At 34.4% G+C, this 20657-nt stretch overlaps 1 protein-coding gene across 1 annotated transcript in view; it reads right to left on the minus strand.

Annotated features, from left to right (window-relative positions):
- STXBP5L (syntaxin binding protein 5L) overlaps positions 1-20657 on the minus strand; it is a 340069-nt gene that overhangs the window by 178278 nt on the left and 141134 nt on the right. Inside the window, exons 10-12 of the mRNA XM_037051540.1 lie at positions 16437-16515; positions 8902-9056; positions 4815-4887 (exon numbers count right to left, since the gene is read on the minus strand). Of these exons, the coding sequence (XP_036907435.1) occupies positions 4815-4887; positions 8902-9056; positions 16437-16515 (307 nt within the window). The remainder of the gene's footprint in view (positions 1-4814; positions 4888-8901; positions 9057-16436; positions 16516-20657) is intronic.

Raw genomic sequence — 20657 nt, forward strand, 5'->3', positions numbered from 1 at the left:
AGAGATATCTCAAAGAATTAAAAATGGATCTGCCTTTTGATCCAGCAATTTCAGTTCTGGAAATATATCCGAAGGAACCCAAAACACTAATTGGAAAGAACATATGCACCCCTATGTTCACTGAACCGTTATTTACAATTGTCAAGATATGGAAGCAGTCCAACTTTCCATCAATAGATGAGTAGATGGAACAACTATAAATGAGTGGATATGACAACTATGGGACAATTGCACAATGGAATTCTATTCAGATGCAAAAAAAGATGAAAATTTTACCTTGTGCAAAAGCATGGATGGACCTGGAAAACATTATCCTAAGTGAAATAAGCCAGTCAGAGAAAGACAAATACCATATGATTTATTTCACTCATATGTGGAATCTAATGAACAAACTGAACTGACAAGGAAAACAGAGACAGACTCACAGGTGGAAAATAGAGGACATCTAGTGGGGTGGGGGATTACAGTGTAGAGGGATTAGCCCCCCCAAAAAAGGACTCCTGGACATGGACAACAGGGTGGTGATTGGGGAGGGGGGGAATATAAGGGGACAAAATGGTAATGGAAAAACTATTATAGAAAGCATATATTTTTAAAAAATGGACAGAGAATATGAATAGACACTTCTCCAATGAGGATGTACAGATGGCCAATATACATATGAAAAGATGCTCTATATTACTAATCATAAGAGAAATGAGAATTAAAGCCACAGTGTGATATCACCTCACATCTAGCAGAGTGGCTATTATCAATAAATCAATATGGTGAAAAAGGAAGCCTAGTGCTGCATTGTTTGTGGGAATGCAGATTGGTGCAGCCACTGTGGAAAACAGTACTGAGGACCCTCAAAAAAGTCAGACAGCAAAAGACAAATATCATATATTGCACTTATAAGTGGAATCTAAAGAAAAAATAATTGAACAAAATAGAAGCAAATTCCTAGATACAGAGAACAAATTGTTGGTTGCTAGATAGAGGAGTTTGAGGGGAAGGGTTAAAACAGTGAGTGGATTAAGTCATACAAACTGGTAGTTATAGAATAGTCATGAGGATATAAAGTACAGCATAGGAAAAACAGTCATTAAATTGCTATAACTATGTGACAATGGGCACTGTAAATATCAAGGAAATCATTCTGTAAAGTATATGATTGTCTAACCACTATTGCTGAAAGTAAAGTATAATTGAAAAATTAAAATTAACCTCAAAAACTTCCGCCAAGATGGAGGCATAGGTGGAAACACTGTGCCTTCTCCCACAACCAAGTTTGAATACAACAAAGGTTTGGAGAAACAAAGACACAACCAAAGGACAGAAAATTGAATTATACGGAAGTCCGACTACATCTAACCGTTCAACGGGGTCGGTAAGAGGGACGGAGCCAGCAGCGAGCAGGGTCGGGCAGGACAGGGCCCTCGACCCAGGCGCGCAGGCAGACGGGAACCAGTTGGGGTGCGGGGCAGACCGCGGGTGCATATTCGCGCACAGTGAGACAGACCACACAGGCCCCAGGGGGCAAGGGCTGATGGCGGTGGCACACTCGCATGCAGTGGGACGAAATGCGTGGGCCCGGTGATGGCAGCAATGGCGGCACCGCACCGGTGAGGGCCGGGGCGGCAGGCGGCAGACAGGACGCCAGGGTCCCTCTTTGAACCCGCCCCCACATACAACGTCACAACCCAGCGACTTAGTTGCCCTGTTCTAGTGAACACTTTAGGGCTCTGATCCTGCTATGGAACAATCACGAATAACCCGAAAGATGGCGCAAGAAGAACTCAAAGTCCCAGAGCCCATAACTCTAAGCGACCAAGAAATTGCCAGCCTCTCAGAAGCACAATTCAGGACACTATTTATCAGGATGCTCACAGAACTGGTAGATCATAGTCACAAATTAGAGGAACAAAGTCACAAATTAGAGGAACATATGAAGGCTAAACTAATTGAAATGAAGGGAGATGCACAGGAAACCAATAGTGATGGAAAGGAAACGGGGACACAAATCAATGGAATGGACAAGAAAGAAGAACAAAACATCCCACCAGAAAGGAATGAAGAAATGAGAATTCAAAAAAATGAGGAGAGGCTTAGGAACCTCCAGGACATCTTTAAACGTTCCAACATCCGAATTATAGGGGTACCAGAAGGGGGAAAGAAACAGCCACGAGTGGAAAACTTATTTGAACAAATAATAAAGGAGAACTTCCCCAGTCTGGCAAAGGAAATAGACTTCCAGGAAATCCAGGAAGCTCAGAGAGTCCCAAAGAAGTTGGACCCAAGAAGGAACACACCAAGGCACATCATAATTACATTAGCCAAGACCAAAATGAAGGAGAGAATCCTAGAAGCAGCAAGGGATAAGGGGACAGTCACCTACAAAGGAGTACCCATCAGACTGTCAGCGGATTTCTCAAAAGAGACCTTACAGGCAAGAAGGGGCTGGAAAGAAGTATTCCAAGTCATGAAATCCAAAGACCTACAGCCAAGATTGCTTTATCCAGCAAAACTTTCATTTAGAATGGAAGGACAGATAAAGTGCTTCTCAGATAAGGTCAAGTTCAAGGAGTTCATCATCACCAAGCCCTTATTATATGAAATGCTAAAGGGACTTATATAAGAAAAAGAAGATGAAAAATATGAACAGTGAAAGGACAGCAAACACACAGTTATTAACAACCACACCTAAAACAAAAGCAAACCAAGAGGACAGCTAGATCAGGAGTGGAACCATAGAAATGAAGAACACATGGAGGGTTAGAAACAGGGGGGTGGGAGGGGGAGAAGGGGGGAGAAGGCACAGAAAATAGCATAGATGGTAGGTAGAAAATAGATAGGGGGGAGGGCGAGAATAGTGGGGGAAATATAGAATCCAAAGAACTTGAGATACGTGGTTATAAACTAAGGGGGGGAGAATGGTGGGGGGGGAGGGAGGGTGCGGGTGGAGGGGATTGAAGGGGGGAATAGAACAACTGTAATGGTATAATCAATAAAATATATTTAAAAAAATTAACCTCAAAAAATTAAAAATATATGTATACTGTAGAATTAAATAAAAAGAAAAAAATGGTTAAGATGGCCAGCCATGATGGCAAAGTATGTAAAAAAAGCATTTGTCTCCTCCCACAACCAAGTCAAAATTACACCTAGCCCTGGACAATGCCTCTAAGTCTGATACTGTTGAAGACTTTTGAGCTCTGTATGCCCAAATCTGGTTGCCTAGTAATTTAATGCCTGGCTGTGACTACTCACTTTTTAAGATTGGTATTGAGCCTGTGGGGGAAGATGAGAAAAACAAACGAGGATGATGGCTAAGAGCATTGAACAACCAGCAGAGACAGTGACCTCAAATGCTGTTGGCTGAAGACACCTCTGTGCCTTATTGGAGAATATTTGGTGACTAGAGTAATGATATCTATGGAGCTGTTGTCAATGTTAGAGCTAAAGGTGATAAGATAGCAATATGGACTACTGAATGTGAAAACAGAGAAGCTGTTACATATACAAGGAAGGTATACAAAGAAAGGTTACAACTTCCTCCAAAGACAGTGATTGGTTATCAGTCCTATGTAGATGCAGCTACTAAGACAGCCACCTAAGTGGCACCTTAGTGCTACTAAGAGAGCACTAAAATAGGTTTGTCCTTTAAGAAGAAATCTTTCATATTTCCATGTCTTTAGTTCCATTTTGCTCGTCTGTTTGTTTTATTGATTGCCATAATCATTTATAATAAATATGTCTAGCAGGGAGACAGTGTTCATCAAATGTTTTATTGTCCAGAGAAAGGAATGGAGAGCACCATTCTACAGCAGTATTTTCTGTTTGTTCCTGTTGCCCATAACATAATGGAAAAAAAAAGTAAAAGAGGGACTCCATCTCATCAGCTTCCCCTTATCAGCTCCTTAAATATGCCATTTTCCTTCAGTCAAGAGACTAGCATATGGCCACACAGTACATTGTACAAGTTTTCATAACTGTTGCTTTTGTTTAGGGAAACATCAGGAATGGATCCATTTTGTTTGTCCTGATTTTCTAAACATTATGTGCACCTTTAAAATCCATGATTTTCTTGGTGTTCTCTTAACTTTTCTAGTGTAGTTTTCATTATTGAATCAAATCACATTTCTGTAATTCTAGCAAAACAATAGTCCACATAAAGACTATTTACCAGCTAATAATATTAGCTTGGCCAAAAATTTCATTTAGCTTTTTCCATATGATGGCTCTGTAGCACTTGTCTTTAACTTCATTCAAAACAATTTTATTAGATTATATTGTGACAGCTATCACATCAGCATGCATTTTTAAAAAAACTTATCAAAATTTGTGAATTTTTGTGCAGTTACTTTAATATTGAAGATGGAAGAAGATAGATAACACTTTCAGCATATTATGCTTTATTATTTCAAGAAAGGTAAAAACACAACTGAAATGCAAAAAAAAAGATTTGTGTAGTGTATGGAGAAGGTGCTGTGACTGATCAAATGCATCAAAAGTGGTTTGTGAAGTTTCTTGATATATTAGAATTTTGGACAAATAATTCTTTGCTGTGAGGCTGTCTTATGCATTAGAAGATGTTTAGCAGCACCCCTGGCCTCTCCCCACTAGAAGCCAATAGTGGAGATAGCTGATACATTCAAAATATTCAAATTAATAAAGTCATTGGTGAAAATGAAAAATAGGTCTTTTATGGAAAAAACTAAATGGACTTTTTGCCCAACCCAGTCTTAATGTCAATTACTGACAATGTCCTCCAGTATTTTAACTCAAATGAATAGATTTTAAAAATAGTTTTATTCTAAACATGGATAACTTACTTGCTCTGTGTCAGATCAACTACAATGAGATCTTTCTCCAGAAGTACTACAACTGCATAGGGTTCTTGAAATTCTACAAGTTAAAAAAAATGAAATAATTTTCATATTTCACACTTTGTAAAGTCAACAAACTTACATTTCCTTTATCTGCTGTACAAATTTTATTTACATAATTTGAGAAGACTGAAATATGAGCCAAAGAAAGAAGTATTGGAACATTTTATAAGAAATATGTTATATTTCTCAAATTTAATGTTTATGACCATTACAGGGAAAGAGGGAAAATAAGAAGTTGCAGAGCATAAAGCTAAATACACCTAAAAATATGAAGTCATGATGGTAGATTATTTGAGGAGAGTGAGTCTGTCACCTCCATCTCACAAGCATTTATCTTCTCATATCCTACATTTTAGATTTAATTTCATGTCTACAAGGAAATATACTGAGGAAACAGTAGTTTTGATTCTCTGATGTCTCTGATACCTACTCATCTCCCTACGAGAGCAACACTCATACTAAACAATTTACTTTCAATTCAGCCTGATTTAACATGTATTTAAAGATTGCCTACAATGTTCCCAATGGTACACACCTCAAAAACACAGAGAATCTAAGGGTAGTCTAGGATTTTCAAGTTGTTAAAATTCAACTCTCCCTTTCTGCTTTCTTCCTTTCCTTTCTTCAGTGTGTTACTGAAACTTTGTAAGAACAAAGGGCATATGGAGAATAAGATGGACAAGTCCATGTGCTCATAGCGTTTATATTCTAGGGATGTATACAAACCATGAACAAGTACATAAATAAAATTAATTCATAAAGTAATGTGAGCTATGAAAAAATAATGTTAGTAATGGTATAAGAAATGACATGGTTGGGTTGGGAGCACTAATTTAGTTGTAGTGATCAGGGAAGACATTGCTTTTCACCTATAATAAAAGACTAATAAGGAAAAGCCAAAATTAAAGTGTTATTCTCAATTTAAAGAAAATATATTTCCAAAAACATTTCATATACATGGTATTTGATTCTTCGTAGCTATGGCAGGTATTACTATATTTCTGTTGCATAGGGAACACTGAGGTTCAAAAAGGTTACAAGATTGGCACAAGTCCACAAAGCTAGTAAGTGACAGAGCTGAAATTTTAACCAAGAATTTCTAACTCTAAATTCCATCCTGCTTTTTTTATACCAATAGTTTCTACTGGCCAGTTTAAGAGGTATTTAATTGTAAATTCAACAATCACTTGGCAGTGACTTTGTTCACAGTGTGGTCCTGGATGGTAAACTGAAACAGATGGTTCTCACAGTCCTTCCAGTCCTGAGAAGCTATAGAGCTTAGCCTATTCAGAGATCACATGCTATGAGAGAAAAACTAAAACCCAAAACTTCAGACTCAGAAGGAGCATGGCATTGTTTGGGTGCCTATCTATGTGACAGTATGCAGTCATATTGTTTGCTACTCAAACTTTCTCAAAATGAGGCTCTTTCCCTCTTTTTCCATATATTTTGGAGCTGTTTTTCAACATTATTTCAATACTTCTAGGTTGTTTTTGTTTGTTTATTTGTTCTGTTTTTCAGTTGAAGAAGACTAGTTTGATACTGCTGGTTTCCTCTTTTTTTTCTCTCCCCTTCTTTAGAAATATTATTTGTTGGTAAGCATTATTTGTGGGGGGAGATGGGAAATACATAAGAAATTTAATAATAGTGGCTGCTTCTGGAAGGGCAGAAAGAAAGCTTTCATTATATACTGTTGTGTATTGTAGGGTACTTTTTGGGCATTTTCATGATTATTTTAATTAGAACTAATTCATAAAGTACATTTATATTTTACTGAGTAGAGTTAAACTATTTCTCCTAGTTCCTGTCAAATAAAAAGCTCCATACTCATTACCGCTTCTCAAAAAATAGACACGTATGTGGCTTGGAATTGATTATACTTGGTTACGATACATGCATGATTTATTTAACACTAACAGAAACTGTCCTAACATTTCTACTGATGTACAGAAATTTATATACAAACACATACATAGTGTCTGACCTTTGCAATCACCCACTTTGAGTTTTTACTACTGGCACACATATCTTTCTCTAGGCTTTTTGATTGGAGGAATTTTCAAAAGCTCAGCTTTTGGTCCCCTGTTAATTCTTTCTTCCTTTGTTTGTTTATCATTGGTTGTCATAACTTCAGAGAACATCTACATTCTGATGTTCACAAATAAATATTAAAGACCTTTTTCTGTTCCCAAAACAACTCCAAATCAGATTTATCTTTCTCTCCTTCAAAAACTGTTATGACTGCAATATGAAATCACTATTCTTAAAATACGTTATCTTTGACTCATCTATCATGTCACTCCTAATACAATTTTTGACCAAATTCAGTGGGTTTTGCTCTTTCCATTCCTACGGGCAGCACTCTGCTTCAGATCTTAACCATTTTAAAGCACATTAGCACAAAAATCTTCCAGCTGGAATCTGGAGTTTTTTAGACTTCAGTGTCTCTCTCTTTAAACCCACACACTCCTGTTGGGGAGTCTCACTAAAATATTGCTTTCTTTCATCTTAGTATTTCCTCAGAATTCCTCTGAGGAATACCTCCAAAATACCTCCAAAAGGCTTTCAAACTTCTTCTCTAAATTGACCTCACACTAACAAACCTCACAATTTCTAAAGCCTTTACTTTATATCATTTTTAAGGATGAAGTAATTCTTCAACCTGTATCTAAATCCTACTTTTCCACAAAGCTCAGCATGGATATTTCAGTCATCAACCTTCTGAATAGCCTTAAATTAGTACATTTTAAAAACTCTTGACTTATACAACTCAGCACTTAAGATGCCATATTTTTTAAACTGAAGTCATAATTATCTCCCTCATCTGACTAGACTTCATATAATTTGACATCAGAGCTTGGTTTCACACTTCATCTGTATTCTCAACAAGTTCTGAGGCCATAGAAACATCCGATAAGCATTTGTTGATTAACAACACAGGGCAGTAGTCTGTCCCCAGCAACTCTAGAAATAAAGTGTCACACTGATTGTTATATCCTACCAGCTTAACCCATCTTTGAAATATGAAATTCAAGAATTAAAACACATTAATATATAATAAAATTCACATAGCTTATAAAATACATCCACTTTAGTCTTCCAATAACCATTTGCCATTATTATTATTATTATTCTCTGTCTACAAATGATAGATAAAACTCAAATGTAAAGTGACTTACCCAAGATCACATAGCTAATAAATGGCAGAGCTAAATCATAAACCCAAATATTCTCCAAGTCCAAGTTGCTAAGTCCAGTGCTTTTCCCCCATATGCTCCTTCTTGAAAATGTGGTAATGTACATATACAGTATGATGCTTTAATAATAAACTCATAATTCCCTTTGTATACCTCACCCTTTTAAATGTTTAGATGTCATTGTTAAAATATTTCATTATCCCTGGATTCCATGATACAATTTGCATATAGTTTTTATGTTTACAAGAAGTCTTTTTTTGGGGGGGATGATCAAAATCTAAAAGTATCTTTTCTCCCAAAGACCCTCCTGACAATTATTCTCAAAACTGAAATAAATCACTAACCACACATCAGCAATCCCAGAGTAATCAGAGGTGCTGCAGTTGCATCTGACACAAAGCCAGATGAGAAACACAAGCAGCACCACCAGAGTTACAGATCACTGATCTTAGGTAAGTGCTTTAACTTTGATTAACATTAGAATGGAATAGGTGGAGCTGGTCTAGGAGAGGCTATTAGGAGGCCTCAGTGGCCCCAAGTGATTATACCCTAGACCCCTATAGGACCCTCCCAGCTCAGCTTCCACCATCCTTATCAAAGTTTAAAGCACTTACCTGATATTGAACCTGAAACTCCAGCATTGCCGCACTACATCTGTTCTACTTCCAGTTCGTCAAGTAGGTACAGTTGCAGAACCTGCTCCAACACCTGTAGCTCACAGTGTTGTATCACAGTAGATGTCAGCTGCCAAAACTAAAAATATTTAAGCTTAATTTTGTTAGGAATTTATTTCAAAAGTAATTTTTAACGTTGTTTCATTTTTAGTTACTTACCATTTGGATAGGGTGTTTCACATAAAGTTAGAAATTCAACGATAGGATGATCCATTTCAAGTACTGTAATTGCTTTTCCATGCATGATGGTTAAACTTGGTCTTCTGCAAGCTTTGTCATAGGACAGCCCACCAGAGAATATTATAAATGGTTCACTACATAGGAAAAAAAGTTAATAAGATGGTGAAGTCTTCTAAGATAACACAATGTTACAGGACTGAGCCAATAAACAACAGGCATGGTGAAGTTTATACACAGGAGAACAAAAGTCTTTCCTGGCCCAAAATATTTCACCCGAGAACTTACTAGTTTACCATCTCCTTTTTTTCTGGATGTATACTCTCACCATTAACATTGTTAATTGATCAGTCTTAACGTGTTGAGGTAGAGGGGAAGGAAAAGCAGTGAGTCTGGAGGGAGGTGGAGGTGCTCACTGACTCCGAAATATATTTTTGCATATACTATTGGTTGGTTCCCCAAACTTTAAATCAGTACCATAAGAATATAGGCTGTGTTAGTTTATCATATTAACCAGCTAGCATGTGGGGCCCCATGTCCCTAAAAGAAAAAAGAGGCAAATTTCAATATGAAATAAAATGTGATAGTAGCAAAGGCAAAATGGTAGAAGGTAACATGAAAATTCTATGTAATAGAGTTTCTGTGAGGAAAGGGTTATAATAAAAAGATGGAGAAAAACTAATGTGTAAGTGAAAAATAGTTCACCAAAAATAAATGTGATCTTATTCTCAATTTTACTTTGTGCCAGTCAGTTCTATTTAGCTTAGAAAATTAACTTTAAACATTTTTCAAATTCTCTTTTAGTTGTAAGATACAATTAGATAATAGAGTGGGACTGAGATGACCCTAAGACATCATAGCTATTAAAAAGTGATGAAATATAACCAGGAAGGTTAAAAACCTGTATGCAGAAAACTACACAACACTGAAGAAAGAAATCAAGGAAGACACAAACAAATGGAAACATATACTGCGTTCATGGATTGGAAGAATTAACATCATCAAAATGTTCATACTACCCAAAGCAATTTACAGATTCAATGCAATACCTATTAAAGTACCAATGGCATATTTCACAGACATAGAGCAAACACTTCAAAAATTTATATGGAACCATAAATAACCCTGAACAGCAGCCACAATTTTGAGAAAGAAGAACAAAGTAGGAGGGATCACAATACCTGATATCAAACTGTATTACAAGGCTACTGTAATCAAAACAGCCTGGTACTGGCATAAAAACAAGCACATAGACCAATGGAACAGAACAGAGAGCCCAGAAATAAACCCAGGTCTCTATGAGCAACTAATATTCGACAAAGGGGGCAGTAACATAAAATGGGGTAAAATTAGCCTCTTCAACAAATGGTGATGGGAGAACTGGACAGCTACATGCAAAAAAATGAAACTCGAGCACCAACTTACACCATACACCAAAAAAATTCAAGGTGCATAAAAGACTTAAATATAAGCCATGACACCATTAAAATCCTGAAGAAGAACATTGGCAGGGAAATCTGAAGATATTCCATGCAGCAACATTTTTACTGATATGTCCCCTAAAGCAAGGGACATAAAGGAAAGAATAAACAAATGGGATCTCCTCAAAATTAAAAGCTTCTGCATGGCTAAAGAAAACAGTATTAAGATAAAAAGAGAACCAACTGTTTGGGAAAACATATTTGCCAATGATACCTCAGACAAAGGTTTAATCTCCAAAATATACAAAGAACTTACACGACTCCACTCTAAGAAGACAAGTAACCCAATTAAAAAATGGGCAAAGGACTTGAACAGACATTTCTCCCAGGAGGACATACAGAAGATCCAGAAACACATGAAAAGATGCTTAATATCACTAGCTATCAGAGAGATGCAAATTAAAACCACAATGAGATACCACTTAACACCAGTCAGAATGGCCATCATAAACAAAGCAACTAACAAGTGTTGGAGAGGTTGTGGAGAAAAGGGGACCCTAGTGCACTGTTGGTGGGATTGCAGACTTGTACAACCACTATGAAAAACAGTATGGAATTTTCTAAGAAAACTAAAAATGAGCATGCCTTTGACCCAGCAATTCCACTGTTAGGAGTATATCCTAAGAACCCTAAAACACCAATCCAAAAGAACCTATGCACCCCAATGTTCATAGCAGCACAATTTACAATAGCCAAGAGTTGGAAGCAACCTAGGTGCCCATCAGTAAATGAATGGATCCAAAAACTATGGTACATATACACAATGGAATTCTTTGCAGCAGAAAGAAAGAAGGAGCTCCTACCCTTTGCAACATCATGGATGGAACTGGAGAGCACTATGCTGAGTGAAATAAGGCAGGTGGTGAAAGACAAATACAATATAATCTCACCTCTAACAGGAACCTAAACAACAAAACAAACAAGCAAGCAAAATATGACCAAAGACACTGAAATACAGAACAAGCTGACTGCGACCAGAGGGAAGAGAGGAGAGAATTTCAGGGGAAAAAGGGAAGGATTCACAGGAACAAGTATAAAGGACACATGGACAAAAACTAAGGTGGGGGGGAATGGGAGGGTGGGGAGTAAGGGGGGGCTGGGATGGGAGTATAAGACAGAAAGCTGTACTTGAACAATAATTAAATAAATTAAAAAATTAAAAAACAAACAAACAAATAAAACTTCAAAAGTGCCATCAACACCTACATATGAAATGCCTGTAGTAATTTCTATTTATAATTCTGTGCTCATATTTTGACATAAACATTTGAGTTATAAGCTACATAAGCATGAATTCATTTCCTTAAGTCCTTTCCTTAAGTCCTTAAGTCCTAATTCATTTTCCTTAAGTCCTGTGTCAGTTGACTTGAGCTAATCTTTCACCAGTAATCTGATATATAAATCACTGACCTACTAATGACGGTTTCAAGAAACAGTTTTGTTCTTTCTATAAACTATATGCTTATATTAAGAAGATTTATCCAGATTTAAAAATCATCTCTAATGAAATGAGTATGGGTTTTTGTAGCTTTGTTGGTTGCTTTGTATCACAACAGGGGTCACAATTTAGAGAACATGGTATCTTTTCATACATACTAAGCTTAATATCTGCTCCAAATATTAATGAAAGCCATAACTATCTTTTTCCATGTAAAAATGAGGGAATTCATTCTCATCTCTTAGTACTAATCTACACATTTATAAGAAGCAATTTACTCTCTTTTCTGTAAGCACATTGAAAAATACGTCCTTGCTAATATTAAGAGAGCAAATCTTTTTTGCTCTCATTATGACTCTTCATCAGAAAATGCTGCATGTAAACTTGATTATATATGCGCCTCCTTGTAAACTACTGAATGATTGAATAAAAAGTTATTTACTCAGGAAAATGCTTAGGGAACCACTCACAGATAACTGCATTAGATATTTAATTATCACAGTAAATCCTCATAAGTATTGTCCTCATTTTATCAATGAAGTTAAATAACAACTAAGCAGAACCCCCCCCAAAAGTTGAGATCAGACTTCAAAGCGTATTCTCCTAAACAGTGGTCTATACTGCCTATGGTAATAAATAGCTACGATTTACTGAATGACAACCACACATATTGGTAATAAATATATTGGCATATACAGTGCTATGTGTGCATATAAGGTAAATTTCATGTAATCTTCAAAATCCTGTAATCCTCAACCCTGATGGGGAAAGTATTATTAGCCCCCTTTTGTAGCTGAGGAGTCTGGGATTAGTGCAGATTACATAACTTGTTCAGGGTCAAACAGCTAGTGAGTGGTTGGATAAAGATTCAAATCCAGACTCCAAAGTCCATGTTTTTAAAACACTCTAGTATAATATTTCTCAAACTGTGAAATACAACTTACCAGGTGTTTTGCAAAAAAAAATAAAATAAAAATAAAAATGTTTTTAATAATGTAATACTTGCAAACCATACCTCCCCTTTGAAGTTTTGTAATTCATGCCATATATTAAAGATTCTGAGAAATCATAAAAAATCCTACTTATTTTGTTTAACCAAGAGTTTCTCAGATTTCTCAAATTTATTTAATTATAGACTCTTTTTTCCCCATGAATACAATTAGTGATTAAAAGGACACAATTTGGTAAATGCTGTACCATAAAAACTATCTTCTTTATTATCTAATGCAAATGTATCTTGGGTTACTTATCAGATGGATTATCATAAAAGAAATAAGCATATAATATATAAGGTGTTTTTGTACATAAGGAAAACATTAATAAAATTTAAAGTTATCAATGCACACAACTTGGATAAATCTCAAAGGTATTATGTTGGTGAAAGAAGCTAGTCTCATAAAGTTACCTAATAACTGCATTTATATGACATCTCAAAACGAAACAATCAGAGCGATGGAAAACAGATCAGTGGTTGCCAGAGGTTAGGAGTCAGGGAAAAGTTTGACTACAAGGAAAAGAATATAACCTGAATCTAATTAGTCTGAAAATAGTTACACTCTTGTACAGTCATCTTTATTGATTTGTAAAAGTTGTATACACATCTAAAACCCTGAATTTACTTTGTAAAAATAAATCTTTAGCAATAAATTGCACTATCAAAATCTCATTTAAAAAAAAAGGAATAGCATGAGACAGTCTTAGGAGCATGGAAATGCTTTGCATTCTTATTGTGATGGACATTTTGAGAATTTATGCATATGTTAAAATTCACAGAACTGTACACCAAAAAAAGTCTATTTTGTAAAACACATGACACATAATTAAGAAAAAGCATTAGCATTTTGTCTCAATGAAGGCAACAGGATTAAACAATATATTGTGTAATATAATATAATATTTATTAAATGATAACACTTGTTAAATATTTATGATGTTCCAGGTATCATGTGAGGAATTTGACATGTATTTTATTATTTAATTCTCATGATATCCCAATGAGAGAGCTACTGTTATTATTCTTACTTAACAGATATGCATACTGAGGCTTAGAGAATTTAGTAACTACACATGAAGTCTATTAGTAGGTGGCCATAACAGGAATAGATTGAAACAGTAGCAGAAAGTAATTTTTATTTAACCACAGGGAACCTAAATAATGATAGTGGTAGCAGGTAGAGAGATCTAAATTCCTAATTTTGAACAGGATAAAATTATTATGCCTAGAAGTCACTGTGACTAGAGTGATGATAGACAAATTGGTGATTGGGGAACAACAGTTTCTGAGCAGAATGACTGTTCATCCCTAGAAATGCAAAGCAAGTCTGTGAATGGCTGCTCTTAGATAAAATTGAGAGGAAATACACCTCTTACATCTGCTACTCATGCAGTCCTTTAAAACTCCTATTGCTGCAACATAAGTAGTAGAGCTCATTGTGAAGTTCCTGCTCTTGTTATAGCTATCGCAATTTTTGATTTCACAAAGTTTCGACTTTATATTAGAATGGACTGGAAATACAGCTATTTATTTCCACTTCTACACTATGGACCATTTTGCTGTTGCAATACCTTTCAGAACACTTCATTTCAGTGCTCCTCTGACTTTACTCTCCTTTTTTAACAGTTGTAATTATAATAAATAGACACAATGTACTAAAGTATACAGAAAAGGGGGGTGATAGTAATTATGATTAATAATATGTATGTAATTATTTGACATTAGAAATCTGAAGAATTACTTCAACACAAAGTTAGATTACCATTACTATAACAAATCATTAATTTAGGAGCAGTTTCTATCATGTTAACAATGTGATGTCTATGATGATGACAATAATAATTTACTAAGAAATCCACTATGTGTCATTCATAAAAGTTATAACATTACAAACTTCATGCATAATTTCATTAATCCTCATAAATATCACAAGTAAGTAAATTAAAGTTTAAAAGAGTTAATTAAAAATTTCAAGGTCAGTCCTGGCTAGTGTGGCTCAGTGGACTGAGCATCAGGCTCCAGCCCAAAAAGCTCCAGGTTCAATTTCCAATTGGGACACGTTCCTGGTTTGGACACTGGCTCCCCAGTTGTAGGCACACAAGAGGCAACTAATTGATGTTTTTCTCTCTGTGTCCCTCTCTTCCCCTCTCTTTAAAAACAAATAAAAATAAAATCTTTAAAAATGTTTTCAAGGTCCTATAGATGTCTTACTCTATAAGCCCATAATCATATCATAATCATTAATTTACACTATCTTGACTTGAAGTCTTGATTCCTGAAATACCTTCTCTATACCTTCAGTCTTTTTCCCCCTTTGCCTGTTACGATTCCTTTGGTATTATCCCTTTGGTACTATTTCAGGAATTTCAAGAGGAAAGCCAAGATAAAATCTACTGTTTTCTCCTCACTGTTCTTTCCACTCCCTCTTGGCTGATTTAGATGCCCTTTTGCTGTGCTCTCATAGCACATCTCTATATAAGCACCTCACAAATATAGAAACCACAAGTTTGTGGCCTTACTTCTGCTACTAGACAATCATGGATTCAAAATCAGGCAGTATTTTCTTTCATTTTAGAATACAAAGCAAATGATACACACATATATATATTTTATACAAATTTTATATATAAACTATATAAACATTAACTACCTGGTTAAATTGACCATCATTTTATACTATCAAGTCCTTATAATAGCAGATATAAACAAACATTAAATGTACCTATGATGCTAAGAAAAGATTCTAGTATAAGCATACAAGTAATACAAATTAGGATTATCCAATTTAGAGTAAAAGAAATTAAAGTTTAAGCAATATTTGGAATGGGAATTGGAATGGTATTGCCACTAATTATTGCAAATAAAAAGGACATTGTTCATATATAGGATATGGTGCTATGTATACAGGCTAGAATTTTATTAAATATTTTTTCTTCAATTTTCTACATATTAAACTTTAGTACCATTTTTATATCAATATACATAACTGTTTATCTTTCAAACTAACTACAATCCTTTCTTTCTTTCTTTTTTTTAAACATCAATTGACTGCCTCCCATACATGCCCCAACTGGTTCCAGCCCCCAACTGGTTAGGCACATGCCCCAACTGGGGATTGAACCCACAACCTTCTGGTGTATGGGATAATGCTCCAACCAACTGAACCACTTGGCTAGGGCAAACTAACTATAATCTTTTCAATTTCAGAATATAAAACCTAAAGTACAAAGGCTTGCTTATGTATTTAATTCTCTCATGTACAATACTAGTAGGTAAATAGCTCTGCTTGATAATGCTAAATGACTGCTACTTATAATATGCGTGGACAAAAAGTCCTACATTCTCAAAATTAATATATATAATATTCATCTGAATATTAATAGAAAATTTTAAATAATTAAGTTGCTATTTATAATATTCATAATAATGATCATCATAGATATGTTTATTAAATAATAGAAATCTGTTATTGTTAATGTAAAGGATTTAGTTAGGTAATATAATTATGAAAAAATAAACAAAACATAAACATTAAAAATTATCTGCCTTTCTTGTGTCTGTTTATTACATATTTTCCTGTGTTCCCCAAAGTAAAAAAGCATACCTGTTTCTACAGGTCTTGTATTCTACTTTAAGAATTGGTTTGCAAGATTCAGATTTTCTTCCTTCTCTTTGACTTTTTCCTAAAGGAAGAAAAAGAATTTTATTAAATCTGATTTAAATTCTACTCATACATGAGAATTAAGAAGTTGGACTAAAGAAATATAAAAATAATGTAATTGTGTGTTTTTACTAATGGGATAAACACATCTATGCAGCCTAACATTTTTGTTGAATTTGTAAACAATTTATTGAATCCTAACAATTTATTGCTATCTAATCAATAAAGTTATATGTCAACTTATCAAACTGCATTGCTTTACATTCTCCATGTATAAATATAGTTTTATATGAGCTTATTTTAATATTTAACTTTCAAGATGAATAATTTTTAGTTGAAAATATACACATACATATTTATGTATATAATGAAATGTATTATTATGAAAATCCATACTAGACTCAACATTTTATCTATAATACAAGCAAACCTCATTTATAGGTAGAAAAACATGCTATTAAAAGCTTCTGATAAGACTATCAAAATCATTGTAATTTCATTAAGTTCATTTAAAGAAAAGTCCATCAAGGAACATATATAAAGGACACACGAACAAAGCCAAAGGGAGTAGGTTCAAGGCCGGGGGCAGGGATGGGTGGGGTGAGAGGCCAAGGTCGGGTAAAAATGGAGATGACTGTACTTGAAGAACAATAAAATATAAAATAATATTTGGATATAATGAGTTAAATGAAATGTTGAAAAAGGTGGAAGAAAATAAGCAGCATTGTCAGTATATATGCTTTACTATTTCAAGAAAGGTAAAAATACAATTGGAATACAAAAGAAACAAAAGATTTGTGCTGTGTATGGAGAAGGTGCTCTAACTGATCAAATGTGGCAAATGTTGTCTGCAAAATTTGTGCTAGAGATTTCTCACTGGATGATGCTCCATGGTCAGGCAGACAAGTTGAAGTTGATAGTAATCAAATCAAAACAGTAATTGAGAATAATCAACGTTATAGCATGTGGGAGATAGCCAACATACTCAAAATATCCAAATTAATAAAGTTATGGGTGAAAATTAAAAGAAAAATAAAGAAAAGTCCATTGGACAATAAATGCAGATGGTACATTTCAGGATTTTTAAAAGTAAGTTTAATGATGTATTATTCCATTTGCATATAACAGAAATAACAGTTTCTTGTATGGGAAAGGTTATGTTGCTTAGATTCCATAAAATTATGAATGAGGAATCAAAAAGTATGAAATAGAAACAAAAGTGCTTACTCTGCATCTAACATACTTATCTTTCTATTTATGTTTTTCCTTACATTCTGACTTATTTTAATAAAATTGATATTTTTAGATAATATATATTTTTATATTTTAGTGACTTTATTCTCAGATTGCCACAGTTGTTTATAGACATAGATATTTATAGATGTGTAAATATTCAGGATAGCTTTAAAATAGCACATTGAAATCAAAATAGAATGTCATGATATTTGCATTTATTTTATTGAAATGGCAGGGTAGCTGCATACAATATGTCTTATCTGCTCCATGGCCTGCTTTCTAAAATTGCCTTTTCTTTCAATAAAGAAGCAATCAATAATAAAATACCAGTCATAATCATTCTCATTGTAAAAATATTTAAAAGTATCTCTCTTATATATAGAAAATAATTGCTCAGGACTCACTCTGAACAGTGGTCTCGGGGGTGAAGAACAACTGGTTGGTGACTACTGGTTTTGGAGATGAGTGGGGACAGAGAGAACTGAAGGAAGTAACAGAGCCAGGAAAGAGACCCATCCTTTTCAGAGTAATGTCTTTTTTAGCCAGTACTGCTCTAATAAACATGAACTACCTGGTTAAATTGACCATCAGTATATCTGGTTAAATTGACCATCAGTATATTGATTAACCATCAGTCTATCTAAACCATATAGATAATATACTGATTAATAATCAGTATATCTATAACCCAAATAGTATAGTACAATTGTTTATATATATATATATGAAAGCAACTATTTTTCAATCAATATTTATCAGCATTATACTTATTTTAGTAGAAAAAATATCTAATTAATTAATGTTTTACTTCAATTTTCAACTCCCAAATTAATATTTGGGTGAAGGGTTTCTGCTCTAATTATATTTGTACCTGTCACTAATTAAAATATACTTAAATGTCGTATTGTGAAAATCATAATCAAAAACTGCATTTATTGATATTTCTTATGTTCAGAGTGCTGTACTAATTGTCAGGGTACTAAGAAATAACTGACCATCAAGAAGCTTAAAATCTACTAAATTAAACAAAACAAAAATGACAATATGAGATACCACAGACAAATGAGAGATAGACATAAAGTGTTGTAAGAGTTGAGAATGAAACAGTGGTTTCCTTATTATAAGAGAAGACTTTCTAGAGTACTATTTAAAAAACTTCCTGGACACTAGATTGAGTTTTAACAGATAGAATTTGAATAAGAGAGCAATAAAAAAGACATAGAAGCAGAATGTGCCTAGTGTGTTGAGGGACTAATGGAATAATGGACATTATAGTTGCATATTTCTTCTCCAATCTTCTCTTAACTTACTTAAAATATAATTGTGTGAATAATATGTATATAATTATTATGTGGAATATATAATATATTTGACAATAACAACACAAAAGAGGTGGATGGAAACAAAGTCATACTAAAATGAGAAAATGAAAACAAATAGTAACTTGAATCCACAGGAACAAATGAAGAGAACCATAAACAATAAGCAAAAAGTTTAATGTAATGGATTCTATAAATATATATTTCATCTATTTTCCTTTGTCAGCTTCTTCAAAAAGACATTTAAATATATAAATTAATAATTATAACAGTGTATTGTTATGTTTGTAACACATATAGATATAATATGTCAGGAGAAGAAATAGGAGAAATTTGGCTTCTGCTGCTCTTTTCCTTCTCCAGTGAGAATCCTAAGGGAGGCTTTCTTAGGGTTCTCCCTGATCTCCTGTGTCGTTGCTTGGTAGGATTTATGGAGGAAAATGCTGCAAGACAGTGCACATCCCTGTCTGTGAAGTCCCAAATGACTTCATACTTTCACATTAGACCATATTCATTCTTCAGCAAGTCATCAGAAAAGAACATTTGCTAAATCTTTCTCTTGGTGATAGTAGTACCCAATGATATCTACCCTAGACAAGCAAAGGCTCGTATCTTGTCCCTCCCTGCAGGTACCTTTTTCTCCCCAGATTTTAAGTTAATTGTTTGCCCTGCCACCTTACTTCTCTAATGAGTTCAATAAAAGTTATTAATTTGCATTTTCTCCAGCTTTTCATTGTTGTATGATGCTCCTCACAACTTTGATGCTCCTCACAACTTTCTGTATCTATGTGGAGATACAAAAACACACTTCCAAATAACACAGGATCTATAAAGAAATATTAAAAGAAATTTTAAAACATCTTGAACTAAATGAAAATGAAAATGCAACTTATCAAAATTTACGAGATAGAGCAAAAGCAGTGCCTAGAGTAAAATTTATAGCATTGAATGCATATATTACAAAAGAAGAAAAATATAACAACAATCATATAAGTTTCCACTTTAAAATATTGGGAAAAGAAGAGAAAAGATTTCATTTGCTCTTCAATAAAGAAGAGAAAAGATTTAATTTGCTCTTCTTTTCCCAATGTTTTAAAGTGGAAACTTATATGATTGATGTTATATTTTTCTTCTTTTGTAATATATGCATTCAATGCTATTAAATTCAAGTTCATCATCACCAAGCCCTTATTATATGAAATGTTAAAGGGACTTATCTAAGAAAAAAAAGATAACAAATATGAACAGTGAAAGGACAGCAAACTCACAGTTACTAATAACCACACCTAAAACAAAAGCAAACCAAGAGGACAGCTAGATCAGGAGCAGAACCATAGAGATGAAGAACACATGGAGGGTTAGCAACAGGGGAGTGGGAGGAGGAGAAGGAGGGAGAAGACACAGAAAATAAGTAGCATAGACGGTAGGTAAAAAATAGATAGGGGGGAGGACAAGAATAGTAGGGGAAATATAGAATCTAAAGAACTTGAGACACGTGGTCATAAACTAAAGGGGGGAATGGTGGGGGGTGTACAGGGTGGAGGGGAATGAAGGGGGGAATAGAACAACTGTAATGGTATAATCAATAAAATATATTAGAAAAAAACTA

This window comes from Sturnira hondurensis, unplaced genomic scaffold, assembly GCF_014824575.4.
Source record: "Sturnira hondurensis isolate 20B ecotype Veracruz unplaced genomic scaffold, ASM1482457v3 Scaffold0007222, whole genome shotgun sequence".
NCBI classification, from domain to species: Eukaryota; Metazoa; Chordata; class Mammalia; order Chiroptera; family Phyllostomidae; genus Sturnira; species Sturnira hondurensis.